Genomic DNA, 19091 nt, shown 5'->3' with positions numbered 1-19091 from the left:
TAACTTAAAATTGTGATAGAGAGCATTATAGGAAATGTCTTCACTGCCAAGTGGAATCTTTCTATAACATGATTTCTCCTATCCCACCCTTTGCACAAATATAAAAACTATTCTAAATACTAACGTGTTTGGAAGGATATGATTTGTGAGAAAAGCTGGGGTCTCTTGCCTTTGAGTGGAAGAAGAGATTTTCCTTAGACTTCATGATCAGTATTCCAGCATGGCCCCACCAAGAGCTCTCAGAAAAATGTCAGTTAGGCTGTGCATAATTCTTCCTCCTGAGTTAAAGCCTTCTCTCTACACTACAATCGTGAGGTGCTGTCTAGTTTGTAAAGTATTTATACATCTGCAGTCTCATTTAATATTCAGATGGTCCTGTGATGAAGGTAGGAGAGGCCAATGCTTGGGATAGCGTGATTTCTAAGTAGCAGCTCTGGGGCCGAATGGAGGATCTCATGAATACTTTGAGAAGTATTTACTTTGTGAATTATCCAAAGCACAGTTTGAAATTCAAGCAGGTTTCTACCTACTGATTAGTACATTTTAGAGTGACCTTCTCTCACAGTCAGGTAACCAGTGATCATAATTACCAATTATCGAATGCTTACCTTGTGCCACTTTCCATACATCGTGTCACACAATTATCATAGCAATCCTGTTAACAGATATTCCTGTTAACTGATGAGGAAACTAAGGCTCAGAGAGCATAACTAACTTGTCCGAGTAAACCAACCAGTGCTCAGAGAAGGAAAACCAATTTAAACAAGAACTCAAGTAAATATAATTCCATAGGCACCTTTTTTTGGAGGAAAATCCAACGGAGCACTCACAAACAAAATATAACGTGTCGTAAATTCCACACTACTTCCTTCCTTTTACCTTCAAATTAGCTATGTTTTATGTAGGCATTTGGAGGTTGTTTTGTTGTTGTTGTTGTTTGTTGTTGTTGTTTGTAACACCCTGGTAGAAGTATAGTTCAAAAAATGTTCAATACACCTCACATTAGATAATAAACATGTTTCCAAATATTGTACACATCAACTATTTCAGTATCGTGGTTATGTTGAAGACTTTAATCTAAAAATGAGATGATAAATTTGTCATTCCACCAAGTGTAAATAATCTTTGTCAATTAAAGTTTTCAAATAATATTGTGTTTTCAGATCATGAGAGGCAACCTGCCTTATAAAGAGTACATGTTTTGTCAGCAATGCTGGTGGTTTTAATTTTTAATCTTTAGTACAAAAAAATCATAGTTCTATGGTTGAGCATCCATATCTGAAAAAAAAAAAAAAGGCAAGGGGCAGTTTGTAAACAGGCCTCTACAGGACTCTTCTTTTAAGCCTGTGCCATTGTAATCCATTGCACTTTTTGCATTAATGCATTTAAAGCTTTGGAGTGATTATTTATTCACATGGTTAACTAAATCTACACAGTTGATTTGAATATAAAATTATTTGTGGCAACATGAACTGCATCAGTCTAAAAAGCTACCTTCAGATCATTTGGTATTTTTTGCTTTTACTAAAGAAGCTACGGTGTATTTCCTCTTTATTTTTCTTGTAAAAACAACTCCTTGATGCATGATCTCAGCTTCTATTGTCTTTAACCTATGTAATCTCAACTGCAGAAGCTTGGAAATACAGTAGTTTTCCTGGAGCTTCAGCTTTCTCATTTTAGGTTGTGGTAATGGACCTACCTACCTACCACTCCTCTCGCCTGGTTACAGGGCAAAGACAAAACTCCCACAGTTGTCAACATAACCACTGTAGGATTCATATTCAAGTATGTTCTTGTATTTCATGCCTTCACTTGGAGTTGTACAGTGAAAACATTGTCAAGAAAATATTAAGATGTAGATTTTGTTTTTAGCATTGATACTGCAGTTTGGTCAAAGCTCTGAGCTATTTTATACCAATTGTTTGCATAAATAGCTTTAAATGGCTCCTAAAAAGAGAAGGAAAAAGGAGAAAAAGAAATGCATCCAACAATATAACTACAGCATGTTGCATATAGAATTCAGTTGACACTATTGTAACACGAAGACTAAAATTACACTCTTCAAGTGCTTTAATACAATTGAAAAGTATTCATATTAAGCTGTTACTTTGATAATAAACTATGAGTCCCAACATCTATCACTGGATATTTTTGTCCAAATTACTAATATTTTGAGTAGTATTTTACATGAAAATAGTATTTATGAATAGTCTTTTTGAAAAAATAATTAAGGAAGGACTTTCTTCCTATGTCAATTTTTTAAACTTGTATTTTTATATAGACTGTCTCTAAAATTGAACTCTTCATGTGTGATTTCTTACTTGTGTGCTTGAATATAAAATGTGTCTATTTTCCTCTTCTTTAACCATAGTGTGTGAGGTAACAGAAATGTTTTGTTGTTTTTTTTTTTTTTGAGAGACTTTGGGAAGTTGAAGTTTGCCAGATGTTCTGTGCTAACCCAGAAGTGTACATTGTCTGGGCATCAGGATTGTGTGAAATTCTTGTTTGCTACTTTGATGGAACAACGTTTGCTTTTGGTCCATTTTGGTGTTGTACTTCTACTCTGGTCAGAGCTTGTCTTTTATTTTGTATTTAAATGATATCACGGCATCCAGAAAATCTGGCAATGAAAATGATATTTTGATGACATTTTTCACAGGGCTCAACTAGAATGAATTATTACATTTTAACCACAGTCCTAATAAACAGCTCCTTTATTTCCCCTAAGAGAATACAGTATTTCTTTGTCCAAGAAGTTGCCTGAGTATATGTATTGTTGAAGTGCTAAAAAGCTGCTTTTCTCTAAACTTTAGCTGAAAGACAATGGGATTTTCTAAGCATATACTATTTCAGTGTGACTCAATATTTTATGATTATAAAGATGAACTTAGATTAAAATTTTGAAGTAAATGTTTTTTTTATCTTAAATGGAGAAATTTCACACAATAGCCCTATTTCCTTTTACAAAATAATCATTTCTATGTAATTTCCACTTGCCCACCAAATGATCTGCTTTTAGTTTTTGACTTTGAGTTCTTACTGTAATTGTTGACACCCCTCCTGGAGCTGTGGTTGGGACAGCCTAAAGGAATTTCTTTCTAGGCCCACAAACATGAGTTTATTAAGTAGAGATATGTTTATTACCTGTGTTTCTAGAGTAGGTTAGGGTGTTTTTGTCTCCCAAGAAGGGGGGACTGCTTTTTGTTTAAATCATAGATCCCTGGATGCTGGTGTTGTACATTAATTAATCATCACATATTATCCAATCAGCTTTAGTAAAGAAGCAACATTATTTTCCTAAACTCTTTCTGAAGTTGTTATTGATGTTCTACTCTTATCAGTTGCTATTGATAAATTTTTTTTAAAAGGAGGAGGGATGTAGCATGGAGCCAACTTCCTGATGGAGCCTTGGGGAAGGTCATGTTTTGCCATGACCTGGGCATCATTCTTGAATGTTGTTATTATTGGAAGAAAGTGCCCTCGGGCCACCGCCTTTCCTCTCCCCAGAAGTACTCTAACTATGGCTGACTTTCCAGCTCATCTTCTCTAGAACCAGGGCACCCAGGCTGTGCTGTACAGCTTGATGATGAGTTCTGACATCCACAGGTGAAGACTATCTCACCCTCATTTGACTACTTAGTTATATCAGTAGCAGTGGCCCAATCCTATTTTAATATGAGAATGAGGAAGTCTCATAGATACTGCAAAGTTCAAGTTTTACGCATGTAGGACAATTTTTAATTTTTTTTTAATTTATTGGGGTGACAATTGTTAGTAAAATTACATAGATTTCAGGTGTGCAATTCTGTATCACATCATCTATAAATTACATTGTGTGTTCACCACCCAGAGTCAGTTCTCCTTCCATCACCATATATTTGATCCCCCTTACCCTCATCTCCCACCCCCCAACCCCCTTACCCTCTGGTAACCACTAAATTACGTTCCCCAGATTAATTTTCAAACCCCGTGGCCATCTTGTGGTTACTGATTGTTTTCTAATCCCCTCACCTCGCATGTAGGACAATTTTTGATGCTTCAACATAAAAGTGACTTGTGATTTTTTTTTTTTGTCACTTAAAATATTTTACAAATTTCTTTTGATTTCTGTGGCCTCTTTGTTACTGTTTTAGCAGTCTTAGCTATAAATAATTTCAGGGATAACACTGTTGGATGTCAAGTAGAATCTTCATTTCAGATAAATATTTATGCCATTATGCTTTAGACTCTCAACTATGGGCTTTATTTGGAGCATTAAAAAAAAAAGATCTGTTTTCTAACACCTACATGACAACTGGGCCTGCATCCCCTTTATAAATGTTGTTTAATAAACACTGTAGCTTTATCATTCAGAGGCTGTTGCCAAATGCTGTTAATTAGGGAACAAAAATGTTTTTTTACAGGTTTGTGAAACAGATCCACTCTTCTTATAATGGCATCTTAGCTTGAAATCCAGGAAGTAATGGTGTATGGTGTCCGTATCCATGATTTCCTGAATTGGAGAAAAAGTGTGGAAAGCATCTGGGGAAAAGGAGGCTCTTTACCAGCTTGTTTCCTGTAAGCTCAATTGGAAGACCTTGTCTGTGCAAATAGATTTCAAAATAGAGCCTGCCCTTTGACTGTCTCCATAATTACATGGCTCGCTCTGTATTTTATTTGGCAGCCAGAGTAGTTAACCCCTGGAAGGAAGGGGCTGATGGCTTGGCCAGCTTGACTCCCCAGACATGTCCATGGGAATGAATAAACCACTGTTTGGAGAAGCCCGTAGCTAAAAACACATCAGAATAGTCTTCCAACTGAATTGAAACTTTTAAAAAACAAGTTTAATAATGTTTATTGTGATTGGTTTAAAAACTCACTTTGTCCTTATTGTTAGATTGTAGAGAAATATTAATTGTTTAAAAAGAAAATTGGAGTTGGGGGAGTTCCTTGTTGCTTTGATGTAATCAACATCTGTCAACAGAATGAATTTGCTTTTGTTTAGTTTCAAGGGCCCTTGTTCTTTAGCTTTGCCCAATCAGTATCTGCTTCAGCCTGGGGCTTTCCCCTAGCTGTGTGCGTGTGCGTGTGTGTGTGTGTGTGTGTTTTCCTTCAACAAATGCACAGGTTATTTTGTGAAATGGGAGCTTCTCTTCTGCTTTATAGTCTCATTGAAATGGGAAGGAACCTTCAATCTTACTTACTTTTGAAATATGTATGTTAGTACTAGATTATAAAAAAAATCAATGAGAGTAATATTGAGTGATGCAGACTATTTAATTTTCCTGTTGCAACATTTGTGCGAGTTATCAAACTTATCAAGCATACAATGTTTTAGTCAAGAAATATGAGGCCTGGATACATTTGCACGTTCTGTTTTGGACTTGAATCACACAGTGCTGTAAGAGCCTGAGCTCCTAATCTGGGTAATTGGTTGGAGTTCATGAAGTGTAATCTTTCTGTGGTTCTAAGTCTGCACCTTGAAAATGTATTTCTATGGTACAGTCCCTTCTGAGCCAACTGTAGGAAGCTATATTTCTAAACAGTTAAAAATATCTCAGTTTACTGTCACAAAGTAAGGTGCCTTTTTTTAAGTTAATGTATTATTTAAGCAAATCATTTGGTTTAAAATTTAAATTATCAATGAGTGTAAGAGCCTTTTTTGAAAATGAGTTAGCAAAACGTTGTTTTCTCTCTTAGTAATCATAAATCATTTAAATCTGGCAGGCGTTCCTCCCTTCATCCAAAATAATTGCCTCCATTTGTAAAATCAATTAGATGTTGATATGCTATAAATAATAGTTTTGTTACTAGACTTTGGCATTTGTGGATTATTATGAAAAAATATATTCAGTAAGACATTTTACAGGGTGTCTTTTAAATTACATATTATCTCTGGTTGACATTGTTGGCAAATGTAAAGTAGTACAGGCTACTTTATTGTGTTGTTTTTTACCCGGGTATTTGATGCCTCTGAAATGTAACATAACTGAGGGTTGATGGCACGCTGCAGGGTGAGAATGCTTCCCTGGAAACTTACAGTGAAAAATAGACGTGTTGGTAGGCCACACTTGAGTACAAATACTTTGTTCAGTTTTACAACTGCTTAAAATAGTATTTTAAATGTCTCTTTGAAAGTTCATTCAGACTTCTCCCTTAAAAATATTTGTTGACAAAAAACAAAACAAAACAAAAAAAACACCTCGCATTTTCAAGGGTAAAATCGGCTTAATTAAGGGTCATTGGTAGAGGTGCTCATAAAAACCCAGGGCTCAGTGGGTGAAATGGAAGCATTTCATTATGTGGTATACAATGCATGAGCAGATAACAATTAAAATGAACCCTGAGTAAGAGGCCAGGAAATATAGGGCATGTTTGTGCAGCAACATAATGCATTCCTCCTCCATCAGACTTGAATTCCAGAATCCCACCTTTCAGACCTAATCTGTAAAGGAAAATAGAATGCAGCTTTTAAAAATTGATGTTATTACCAAATATTAAAATATTTAAAACCATAACCTAGATTTTATCGCGAATACAAATTTTAAATAGGAAAAGTGTGCTGCAGAATTCAGAGGACATAGAGCAATTTCAAAAGACACTCAGACCACATAGTGTGCTCCTCTGTGGAGTGCAAGAAGCAGTTGCCTATAATTTTCAACGTTCAGCTCAAACTAGGCGCTGATAGAATTTTTGTGACACTGAAAATAATTCTTATTATTACCTTTGATAACAGTAAATATTCTAGGGTTCGTAACAAATAACGTATAGATTTACCGCCTAAGGAAACCCTACAGAGTTTCTGTTACGTAATCGACAATAACAACAGTCACTCTGATCATGTCTTTTAAGATCACATACTAAGTCCAGAGCAGCTCCTTGCAGATCTGGGGCTCTCCTACTCTCCTGAGGTTTCTGATGGTTTACTACCACCGTCTCCTCAACTTGCCCCTTGCGATAACATACACACCTAAACCTTGTTTCCCGAAAATAGCTTTCACAAAAGACTGTTCTGTGGATCAGAGTGAATGATGGTGCCCAGAAGACAGAGATCAGTCCTGTGGCCGATGGAAACCTGGCTGGGTCCCTTCCTCTGATGATGGACATACATTGTGCATCAAATTAGCTGTAATGTTGAAGGTAGCAAGTCGGAAATTAGATGTATTATAAGAAAGTATCAGCAATGATTTCATTTATTTATTTTTTAAATCGAGATACAATTGATACATGACACTGCATTGGTTTTAGGTGTACAAAGCCGTGCTTTTATGAAAAAAGGAAATATATAGAAAATGCAACAAACCTTTTCTAGAATGATCTCTAGCAAACACTGTAGTTTGGTTTTCCTGTGACCTTGAGTATCATTGGGACTGGGGATTTTAATTTTGCTCACTGTGTGTTTAGAAAATTTCTTGATTACTATTTACTAATTACAATGTGATGGACAAAGTTGAGGATCCTGCCCACCCTGCCTCTTTTTTTTTTTTTGGCTATGTTAATTGGAGGACCATTATCTTCAAAAGGCACATACTTACTTAAGCCCATATCTTCATTTCACCTGTGAAAACACTGATGTTTTTTTTTTTTTCTGGTTGGTAATGAATAATTAGTGAAATAAACACAATATCATACCTTATCGTCCTGTTACCTTGTAACAACATTTATAGGGTATCTTTTATCAGATTGAAAGAAAAGATTTTGCTTAGAGTAAAAAAGTATCTTATGAAAGTGGAATTGCTGAGTACACTGCTGAACCATAATTGTCAACAGATTGGGTATGTTCAGGCTGTGTTCCCGATGTTGAAGTCATGTGGGGTGTGCCTGCCTCTTTTGGGCGGTGAGCCCATCATTTGGCAGGATGGGTACACAGCAACACAGTTCATCCTAGAAGTGAATGTCCCAAAAGCCTCATCCAGATATCCTAGTAGAGGCCCGATGAATTCATGGTTCAAGTTTAAGTACATAGAAAAGATTCCCCATATAATGACTGTGTACTTGAACTTGATAATACTGATAAAGAGGATCTCTCTTGTGTTTTACCAGCCACATTGAAAGTAATTTTCATGAGTCCTTAAATTGATCGGAGTCTACATCATCCCATTACCTGGGATGCAGCATGACAATCAGATGCTGCTGAATGATGCTTTTTCATCACACATATCACCATCTGATATAATCTAAGGTGTCAGTTTGCTGCTTGTCTGTGTCCCACCGCAGAATATAAGCTCCATGAAAGCAAGGACTTTGTCCCCTTGCTCCCCCTGTGAACGGAGGGTGGCATATAGGAGGAGCTCAGTAAGTAGTTGTTGAATAAAAGAAACCTAAGTGTAGAGACCCACAGGAAAACATGTCGAAGAGTTGAGAAGGGAAAGGAAAAGAAATTAATAGTCATGGAGTGGAGCACCTACTTTTTAAAGATGGTTTACCTACCGTGTTTCCCCGAAAATAGGACCGGGTCTTACATAAGTTTTTGCTCCAAAAGACGCATGAGGGCTTATGTTCAGGGGATGTCATCCTGAAAAATCATGCTAGGGCTTGTTTTCCAGTGAGGTCTTATTTTCAGGGAAGCATGGTACCTATGTTATCTCAGCCAGTGCTCACAACAGCCCAGTGGTGAGGAAAGCACTGCTATTCCCATGCAGTAGTGAAGAAAGCAGGGTTCCCGGTTTGGGTGACTCAGTCTCACTTCAAAGCTCATGCTGTTTTCACTACCACAACGCCTCCCAATTAGATCAGTTCTAAGAATGTTCATGAAAAGTACCTTCATTCTACATGATATTTTTTTCATGATTAAAAAAACAAACAACAAACACTCTCCTCAAAATCCATCCCCTGAAAAAACACATTCTAAAGCAAAGCATGCTAGCTCCTAGAGCCCTGCCCAATGCTGAGAGGCGTGTTGGAGGGGCAGACACAGCCCTGGACGTGGACGCAGAAGCCTTGAGGCAGGGCCAGCCATTGATCCATCACCCGAGGTGTGACCGTAGTTCCTAACCCATAAAATAGTGATGTCAACAGCTGCCTGCCTACCTGACAGAGTGGGTGAGAGAGAATGTACGTAAGGGCACCTAGCTCTCTGTGGCCATTAAATGTGAACCACTATTACTGTTACTATTTCTATTAGTGTTGTCATTATTAATAGTCATCACAATACATACTTTCTTCACAAGGGAAACACTTGTGAGCATGTCTTTGGTCCTACCTACAGATGCAGTTACGGGACCCAGAGTCGTAGCTGGGTTTCATGTGAGTCTTTGGTTTAGCTGGGACCCAGATTTTCCATTCTATATCCACAGGCTACCCAGCCAGCTTCTCATGGAACCATGTGTTTGGTCAGCAAAGGGAGCTTGTCTTGAGAAAGTGGATGGATCAGGTCAACCCGTAAGCACATTGGAAAAATAACTTAATAGTAACCATCACAGTTTTATGATGCCTGTCTGGCTGTTTCCATGTGTGTTAGCTCATTTTTTCTCGTGGGTGTGAGAGAAGTAGTATACTTTGTTGGGAGCAGCTCGACCTGCCCTCCCTCAGCTTTGGCACTTACTGCCTGACCCGGGGAGTTTCATATTGAATCACTGAACCTTGTCGTTTGTTTACATCAGTGCCTGTCTCCCATTCACTTGGAGAGCTTGAGTTTTGGGACCAATACGCACCTGCAATTCTTGTTTCCATTATGTTTCACAGCTGAAAGTTTACTCTAGGCCAGTAATTCTCAAACCCTGAGGGCTTGTGAAAGGAAGCATCATCCCAGAGTTTCTGAATCAGTAGCCTGAGGAGGAGCCCAAGAATTTGCATCTTTTTCCCACGTGATGCTAATGCTGCTGGCCTGGGTACCCCCTCTTAGGAGCCAGTACTCTAGGTCAGGAGCCGGCAAACTTCTGTAAACGGCCAAATCTGGCGCAAGTACTCAACTCTGCCACTGTAGCTCAAAAGCGGCCATAAACAATTGTAAGGAAACGAGGGTAACTATGTTCCAATAAGTCTTTCTTTAGGAGAACTGAAATTTGAATTTGATGTGTTACAAAATATTATTTTTCTTTTGATTTTTTTCCCTCAAGCATTTATAAACATAAAAATCATTTTTAGATCATGGGCTGTATGAAAACAGACCAGACTTAACCTTTGGACTGTAGTTTGCTGACCCCTGACGTGCAATTATGACATGTTGGGGATTTTTTTAAAACTACTGTTTTAATTTTAAAAGTAATGCAAGTGGATGGTTTTTAAAAAATCTAACAGTATGGAAGAAAATAAAGTGACTCAGAAAGGCTTCCTCCCCACCCCGAGTTCCAATCACATACCCCAGAAATAACCACTATTGATGAATATTAATTTTCAGAAATGTTATGGGCATGTGAGCTTATGTACGTTTATAAGCTCTTTTTACATTAATGGGCTTTTTATACATATTGTTCAGCATTTGTTATTTTTTTAACAATGTACTGTGACCTCTTTCCATATTAATACTTAGAGATGATTGAGCTTATTCTCTTGAAGAGCTCCATAGTTTTCTGCTGTGTAGATATACCGTAATGTAGTTGACCAGTCCCCTACTGATGGACATCTGGGTTATTTCCCCTTTTTTTCTACCACAAACAATGCCACAGTAGGGTTCATCTTCATATATCCATCATTGCATAATATCTGCAAGATAAAGTCCGAGGAGATGAATTGCTGAGTCAAAGGATATGTGCATTTAACATTTTGATCGATAATGTTTCTAAATTCCTGGTGTGGGTGTTTTAGGACCCTGTGTTCATTTTCTTTCAGGGTTACACCCTACACTTTTGCTGTCTAGTCTTTATCTGCCTTGAGCATTCATCACAGTGAATTTCAGTATGATGTCTCGCTGCATGTGAACTTAACACAGAGTAGTAATCCGGTCGAGGGCAAAAAGTGCAGCTGGCAATTTGTCCATGATTCTTCAGGGCTTGCTTTAAAGAATGAAAAGCCACCCAAACATTGCCCTAAATCTAGGGTCATCCAGGGCATTTCTGCATAAGCTACCCCAGCAGAGATTGTTCAGTTTACAGACCTGGTGCTCAGCAGATGTTTTTATATATTTGTTGCCCATTAGAGTAGAGTTTTCCATTGTCAAACATTTATGTAAACATAGTATTAGCTAATAAATATGCTGTGCTACTATTGTGCTAGAACTCAGAATACCACGGCTTTCCTTTCTATTTGGGGCTTTTCCTTTTTGAGCCAATAAAGGATTAGAATAAGGATTTAATAGACAACAACGCAACACCTTAAAATGTAGGACTATGTTAGGTTTTTTTTTTTTAACATAAAATCTGTGTCTTTCTGCTCCTAGGTTGTCATAGAATTTTGTCTTCACCACTCAATCATATCTACTTCCACAAGCAGTCAAGCAGTCAACAAAGAAGAAATTTCTTTTTCCGGAGACAAAGAGATATTTCACACAGTATAGTTTTGCCGGCTGCAGTTTCTTCAGCTCATCCAGTCCCTAAGGTACTGTATTGCCTATTATCTGCTGTTTTTTCCAGCCAAGATAAAGGTTAACTACAGAAGTGATCAAATGTTTTTGCACCTTTGATTTTGAAGCCATTTGAATCATAATTTTTAAACTTGGTTTGTGATTTAAAATAGTCATTTGAGAAGTTTTTACATCCTGCAGTTCTATAACGTTAATTTCTTAAAATAAAGAGCTGAGTTTACAACTGCTTGGCTTATTTAGAATTAAAATTTCTATCATGAAATTTTCTATATTAAATTTCTAACATGAAGATAAAACTACATGTGTGTAGTTTTTTTTTACCTTTTTAGAGAAAATAATTGACCATAAAATTAGAATCATTTAAGAGAGCTTGCTTGAGACTAATACAGATTTTTTTTTTCCTGAAGCCTGCTCTTATACTTTCCATGCTATTAATGCTGCTGTCTTTGAATCTCCTTTAAATTAAAGAAAACATGTTGTCTCAGAACATTCTTGACTCATTTTCTAGAGATTATAACTTTGTAGAAAGACAATCTGTCCTTTTTTTAAAGGCAATACAAAGGAGGTGTGTGGGTCAGTTAGGAAGAACAAGAATAGCTGAAAGAAGGATAGATTTGTCACAAAAATTACCTGCTTTCCCTTTTTATGTTTTTTTTTTTTTCCGGTGAACCCACATTAAGTATATTATGAGTGGCTGAAGGTGAGTGGCCCATTTTTGTGGCAAGGGCTGACAAGACAGGCCACCAGAGCCCAGAGTATGCTCCTGGTATTTCCTTAGTTAGAAAAGAAAAAGAAATCTCTGGAGAGGTGCATGTATTGTTTTAGAATTTCAGTGATAACCCAACAGCCCTTCTGCCTGTAGTTGTAACCTGGCCAGGTCACAAAGCAGAGTGGAGCTAAGAGCACAGAGTCTGGGGCGGGGGACTGGGAGCTTTTGTGGACACTGGTGGGAGAGCTGTAGAAGAGAGGTGCTCATCCAGAGCTCAGCTGCAGCAGCCCAAGCAGTGGCGTTACCTGTATCAGAAAGGACCATCTGAACAGGAGAGTAAGTGAAGGTCCTTAAATCCTGCGTGATGCGTGTCACAAAGAGCAGAGCCCTAACCTCGGCCCTTCCAGCGTTGCTGTGATGTCAGCAGAACAGTGTTATCTCTCTCCGCTTCCTGTCCCCAACTGCTGTGTAGCCTAACTGGATACTGTTCAACAATGCATATGTAGCAGTTGCCATGAATAGCTTGTAAAGAGCTGTGCAAAACCTTGGGACTGAGAGAAGCTCTGTGTGTAAGATAGTGTTCTACAAGGGTGGTCCTGAATTGAATGTTTTGAGTTTTGGGGGATATTTTGTTAGTTTTTGACAAATGATGAAAATGTTCTAGGTATTTTTTATGTACTTAAAAAAAAGAAAGAAAAAGAAAAGAAAGCTGTTTTGTTTTGTCTCTAGTCCCATCTGAGTTTGGGTACACTTGCAAAGTGTAAGAAAAGAGTATACGTAATAGGCTTCAGGGGCCTTGACAGTCAGCCTTTTACATAAATTCATTCGGAGAGGGTGTTGTGAACTATCCTTTGCATAAATTTTATCTTTGTGTTAAGAAGATGAAAGTGCTCTTAATTAGCCATTTGACAATTTGGAAGCTTGGTGCTATTTTTCATCAATGACAATATGCTTCTAACGGGATTGGGAGAAGGAAAAAAAGAAAACTACTGTTTGTTTTGACCAGAAGTCTACTTCAGTCCAGTTTGGCTCAAAGCACAGTAAGGTTAACAGATCATCCACAGGCAGCACTAACAGGCAATGTTAAGTTCAAAAGGGCAGGGGAAGGAACTGGGGGCAGCCTGGAGGGTCTGTTGTACTGGTTTCGGAGGTCGGTGCTCCGGCAGGAAGGGCAGAACTCCATGAAGCAGGACGCTGTGTCCGAAAAAATGATCCCATTGTCGTGCGCTGGGTTCTGATCTTCGTTTTCAATCCTTTTTCCTCAAGCACATAAAGAAGCCAGACTATGTGACGACAGGCATTGTGCCCGACTGGGGAGACAGCATAGAAGTTAAGAATGAAGATCAGATTCAAGGGCTTCGTCAGGCTTGTCAGCTGGCTCGTCATGTCCTCCTCCTGGCTGGGAAGAGTTTAAAGGTGGCGTCTCACCAAGCCTCAGAAGAACTTACATAAGGGGCAACAAACCCTCCTCTTTTTCTTCTTTCCCTTTAACTCTTCTTTGTACACATCTAACTTGTTAATAATTAAGTAAAGCCTTGGGGTGGGGGACAGAGATTGAATTATGTTTATTCAAGAGATCATTTAAAAATCCAAATTCAATTTTAAATGGCAGAATTCTGGACATACTTTGGACTCAGTCAGTCTATACTAGTTGATCAGTGGCAGCCGGCTTTGACTTTTGCCCTCTTCCTCCTGCCTGTAGTTTCTGCTTTTATTCCCCATATTATTTCTGTGTGCCTGAAATGTTGCTCTGCCTCAGCCTTTGTCTCCAATTTTCTTGAATTAGCTCTGCAAAAAAATATCAGACCAGATACACAAAACAGTAGGTAATAGAGAAATGTAATTATGCACAACTATCTTACTACAAGATTTAGTACAAGATAATCTGAAATAATATATGAAGTAAGATAATCTTTCAAAATAATCTGAAACACTCTGCTATGAAAATATGGGCCTGTAGTTTCCAAAAGGTGGGCAGAATTTAGGAAGTGAGACCCAGTAATGAAATCACTGAAGGTATCATCTGTGTCATAAATTTGCTCTAGCAATATAACTAAATATAAAATAGCACAAAGAAAATTATTGAAGAAATTCATTTTTAATAAAATATTTTGTTTTAGAATTTTATTCACAATTTATGAGTTTATGGAGATAGTCGTCATGTGCTCACAAGACTCAGTTATAGTTTTATTTTAGTTTGGGAGCAATTGGATACCTTCTCATAAGAGAAAAATATTTTTTAAAAACACAGTGACTTATTTAGACGTGAAAGAAATCAAGATTAGTGAAAACCAAATCTGTAAAAAAATGTGTCGGACTCAGTTTTTTAAATGATGATCCATAATCTCCACACCATTGCTGCAAAACCCATGTAATGTTTTGTTGGGATAAAAAAGGTGTGGATTAACCTGCTTTTCAAGCTTCGTTATCTAAACTGAAGAGACTTTTGATTATTTATTCGTGTGCTTCTTTTAGCCCAGGGTACTAACCACTGAGGAAGAGGAAGGAACTACCTAAGACCACACTTTTGAAATCTTCAGGCTAAAAAGGGGTCATATCATTTAATGACTCACAAATGATCTGAAGGATCTTAAAGTTTAAAATTCCCATTTCCTAATATTCCATGACACCATCATATACTTAAGTGACTGTCAAAAAGGCACAATTTAGGATTTTAGTGTTAATCATAATTAATTAACATTTTTCCCCACAAGTTGATCACAGTAAATTTATACAATGTCACCTGGAAGTGTTGTAGCTAAAGGCATAGTCAGTAGATACAGGAAAGGTCTTCAACTGTCGCTGCACAATTTCTTTATTTAATATTTTAGGTTGACATGACAACTGAAGAGATAGATGCTCTTGTTCATCAGGAAATCATCCGTCACGATGCCTATCCCTCACCTCTAGGCTATGGAGGTTTTCCAAAATCTGTTTGTACCTCTGTAAACAACGTACTATGTCATGGTATTCCTGACAGGTATTCATTGCTTAATAACATATTGTTCCTTTGGAAACTAAAACATGAAACTAAGATCTATAACATATGGTGAAAGACACTGCAGTTTAATTGAAACCCACCTGCAAACTTTTGAAACTGATTATGGTAAAACAAAAAATTTGAAGTATTTTGCTTCTAAATGGGCATAACACCCCCATTTCATGTTTGTTAAAGCAGTATGTAATTCAAGAAAGTGGTTGTGCATTAAATATTTATTTAACTTCTTAGATTTTAATCATATAAATAGTAAAAGTCCAAATGTAGGTTAAGTATTGGTTATCAACTATTGTTTTGGCTCTTGACAAAATTAAGGTAACTAATACGTACATTTTCTAAAAATAGCAGATTTTTAAACAATGGCAATATGTTCATACTAGATATTTCTTGTACAATTTGATGTGACTAACATAAGTTAAAGATTAGATATAGTTATTCCTCTTATTCTTTCTCTGCTCCAAATTTTACTGCGACTCATTGGGCTTGTGATAATAGTCATTAGGGATTTATTTTTATATTCCTTTTATTGAGACCTGTCCATCATCATTTTTTTCCCTGTTTATATTTCAGTCGACCTCTTCAGGATGGAGATATTATCAACATTGATGTCACGGTGAGTAAATCGTATAAAAAATAAAATAGTCTTTGATCAACTTCAGAATTGCTGGTAGCAACAGGAAGAAGAGTGGATTGAAAACGTGAACTGCACCGATGGAAGGGCTGTTTACTTCTAGACCCAGACGCAAGCAGCTGGTTTCCTTTTTTGTCTTTAACTCTGTGTTTATTCCAAGTAAACCCAGGCCTGACTTGAATTTAGGGCTGGAATCAGATGCACTGAGATCAATGTTGGCCTAAGTGAAATGTCAGCCCAATCCTGCTATGTGTCATGTTTTTGAGAAGGTGTAATTGTTATTGATCCACTGTGTGGTTAATGCGGAGCACCACAGCACTGGGCAGCTGCTGAAGCTAGAGACGTATGAGATGAGCTAACGCAAAGAAAGCCAGCATTTTTCCTTCACTCTGCCAAGATTGATCTTCCTCTTCCTGCTGATTTTGAGTGGGGCCTGTCATTATCTCACTCTGTCATTAGGGGCTACACTGGCCTATGTGTGTCAGTCTATTTGGACAGCAACTCTTTTGCTAGCAGTGTTCCTTAGATTTATTAAAATACCTGAAGGTAGTAACATCGTGTTCCATTTCTAGTATAGAGAGCCTTGAACTCGAAGCACGCGGGCAGAGTGGTTTTCTCGCTGAACTTACGTTTTCACCAAATGGTTAACAGCCTTTCTTTTAAATAACAACCCAAAATAATTGAATATAGGAACTTCAACTTGTACAAGCTGTAACCTTTTCTGATATCCTCAGACTTGGATAATTTGTGCTTTTTCGGTTCGTTTTACTAAAAAGTTTGGTAAGGGTACCTTTGGAATATGTAGATTATAAATAAATCCTATCCATCTGATGATTAATAAATAAATTTTAAAAAATAAATATGACTTAAATATTTGCTGAGAACTAGTTGAGATAGACAGCATTCAAGGAATATAATTTCTATTAACGAGGAAATATTTTTAATAATAGTTATTTTATATCCAGTCCATGAAACTTAGGTGCGAGTAGAAATGAGGTGCAAGTTGGCATCCATTAGTTGAACTCAGTCAGATTTTCAGTTGTTGAAATTGATTCGACCTCTTTTCTTCGTATTAGTTTGTGTGAGGATGTAATGAAAGATTCTTTTATTGCTGATACTTTTTCCTGTGTCATTTTGTCCTACTTAAAATACTTGAACATTTGTTCCACACCTATTCTGTTGGTATCTTTCTAACTCAGAATCATGTACAAGGAGTTATTTTATGAAGTATACCTGAAATAAAGTATTTTTCATGATATACTTTTCTTTTAGTTTATACCTTAACTTGGGGGTTTTACATTTATTATCTCACCTAATCACCCCCTAATAAAATATTGCTGCTTTGAATGAAATCAAACATACTCTTCCCTACTGCTTTCAGTGTGTCCAAAGAGAATATTCCATGCCTTTTCTAGTTTCCTGAAGACTTTTAACACACACACACTTCCATTTTTAACATTCAAATGATTTCATAATTGAAAAATACATAAAACAAAGTGAAATATTTTCAAGTGTCTAGAAATGTAAAGGAGTCAAGGAAACATATGTCAGAATCTTAAATTATATTCTTCTGAAATATTAAGTGAAAGACTCCATTATCAGATCCTATTTTTTATCAGAAAATACTTGTTGCATTTTATAATTATGTTTAGTACGTATTATAAGAAAATAGGCTTCTTTTCCCCTTGAAAGTTGAATGTTAAAAAATAGTGCAATGCCCATAGTAGTTGCTCAGTAAATATTTGTTAAATAAATGAAATACAAAACAATAATAGTTTCTGAGTACAAACAGTAATGATAGATAACTGCCACAGATTTTCAAAAGTATTGTTATTGCCATATATATTGACTCTTTCAAGTCGTCATTTTGAAAGCTAGCAAAAGTAATATAAAAAGGCAAATAGAGTTTTCAAAATACATTTTTACTTAAATAGCAGTTATACAAACATTGGGTTAGAAAATTTTTTAATAATTACTCTTTTATTAGTAAATGATATATACTTGTATATCAAATTAAAACTTATACTTTCTTGTGTTGCAAATCGGAATAAATGTATAAAACACTATTCCACTGCAAGGTAATGTACTTTGATACAGCAGAGAAAACACTGGATTAGAAGTCAATAATCCATCATCTTAATCTAGATCTACCTCTATATTCTGCCACTAACCTTAGATAAGTTTCTTGTCTGCCTCAGTTTCCTGACTTATAAAATGAAGACATAATAAAGATCTTTCTTGCTTCTTTCACAGAGTGAGGAGAGTATTTTTTTTAACGCTGAATAGTATACAGATTTAAGACATTAATTCAGTATTAAAACAGAAAGCTCAGAAGAATATCTTTTTATAACAGTTTCTGCATTCTACTTTATGAGAAAGAGAAATTAGAAAATAGGGCAAATTTATGCAAAATAGCAAATTCATGCTACATCAGTGGATCAGTATTCAACTAGTCGTCTCTGCGTTTTATACTTATTATATAGTGTTTGGTGATTATTGATTTTTATAATGAATCTGGTGTTATTCAAGATCCTACAGGCACTTCTGAATCATGAAGACTGGAAATAATACATTTTTTGTAATTTTGTTCTTAACAGTTTTGTTATATTCTAATCCTTTGAAAATTGGTGTATAGTGTTTTCTGTGTTTAGCAGTCTGCTATCTGGAACATTCAATTAAGATTTCACTTCCAGGCAAAATTTTTCATTCCTATATTGAGCCACTTCAATTTTTGGAGCTAAATTGTCCTACTGTCTGTTCTAATACTGACATATCTATCTTACTTCTTTTTGTCATCATTATCTATCGCTTCCAAATATAGAACTGGTAAACAAGAGATCAAGTATCTTTATGACATTGGAGAAACTTTTCACTATGTTAAATACTGCTGGGTTCCCTAATCCTATTGTAATAATTATAGGTCCGTTTCGTTGGTCACTAATTTTTGCATATATTGTTTTGTCTTCTCAAAAATAAAGTGAGGCATCAAAGTGTTATTATAGCATTGCTAATCGTAATGCTGAAATAGCCATACTAGTCATTTATTTAAAAATTGTGTAATATCATTGTATGGCTTCATCTCTTAAATTTCTGTAAGGTTTTAGTACATCTATTTTTTGTAGGTAAACTCGAGTGATTCTGGAAGGGCGAAACACATGAATCTACTAAATACATAAGTGAATGCAACATATACTTTAGGAAAGTTGATTTTTAAACAAAGACATATTTTTTAATTTCTGCCTGTGTATAGGTCTATTACAATGGCTACCATGGAGACACCTCTGAAACATTTTTGGTGGGCAATGTGGATGAA

The 19091-nt window shown here is 36.4% G+C and overlaps 1 protein-coding gene across 2 annotated transcripts in view; it reads left to right on the top strand.

Moving 5' to 3' along the window:
* Positions 1 to 19091, top strand: part of METAP1D (methionyl aminopeptidase type 1D, mitochondrial) — a 69555-nt gene that overhangs the window by 40240 nt on the left and 10224 nt on the right. For both annotated transcript variants that reach the window (XM_033111390.1, XM_033111389.1), the window contains exons 2-6: positions 11297 to 11454; positions 13416 to 13565; positions 14981 to 15129; positions 15718 to 15760; positions 19029 to 19091. The exon at positions 19029 to 19091 is cut by the window's right edge and continues 101 nt beyond it. In XM_033111390.1, the coding sequence (XP_032967281.1) occupies positions 11297 to 11454; positions 13416 to 13565; positions 14981 to 15129; positions 15718 to 15760; positions 19029 to 19091 (563 nt within the window). The remainder of the gene's footprint in view (positions 1 to 11296; positions 11455 to 13415; positions 13566 to 14980; positions 15130 to 15717; positions 15761 to 19028) is intronic.

The sequence above is a fragment of the Rhinolophus ferrumequinum genome, chromosome 8 (assembly GCF_004115265.2).
Source record: "Rhinolophus ferrumequinum isolate MPI-CBG mRhiFer1 chromosome 8, mRhiFer1_v1.p, whole genome shotgun sequence".
NCBI lineage: Eukaryota > Metazoa > Chordata > Mammalia > Chiroptera > Rhinolophidae > Rhinolophus > Rhinolophus ferrumequinum.
Note: the sequence above shows the minus strand (reverse complement) of the source record. Positions and strands in the feature narration are given on the sequence as shown.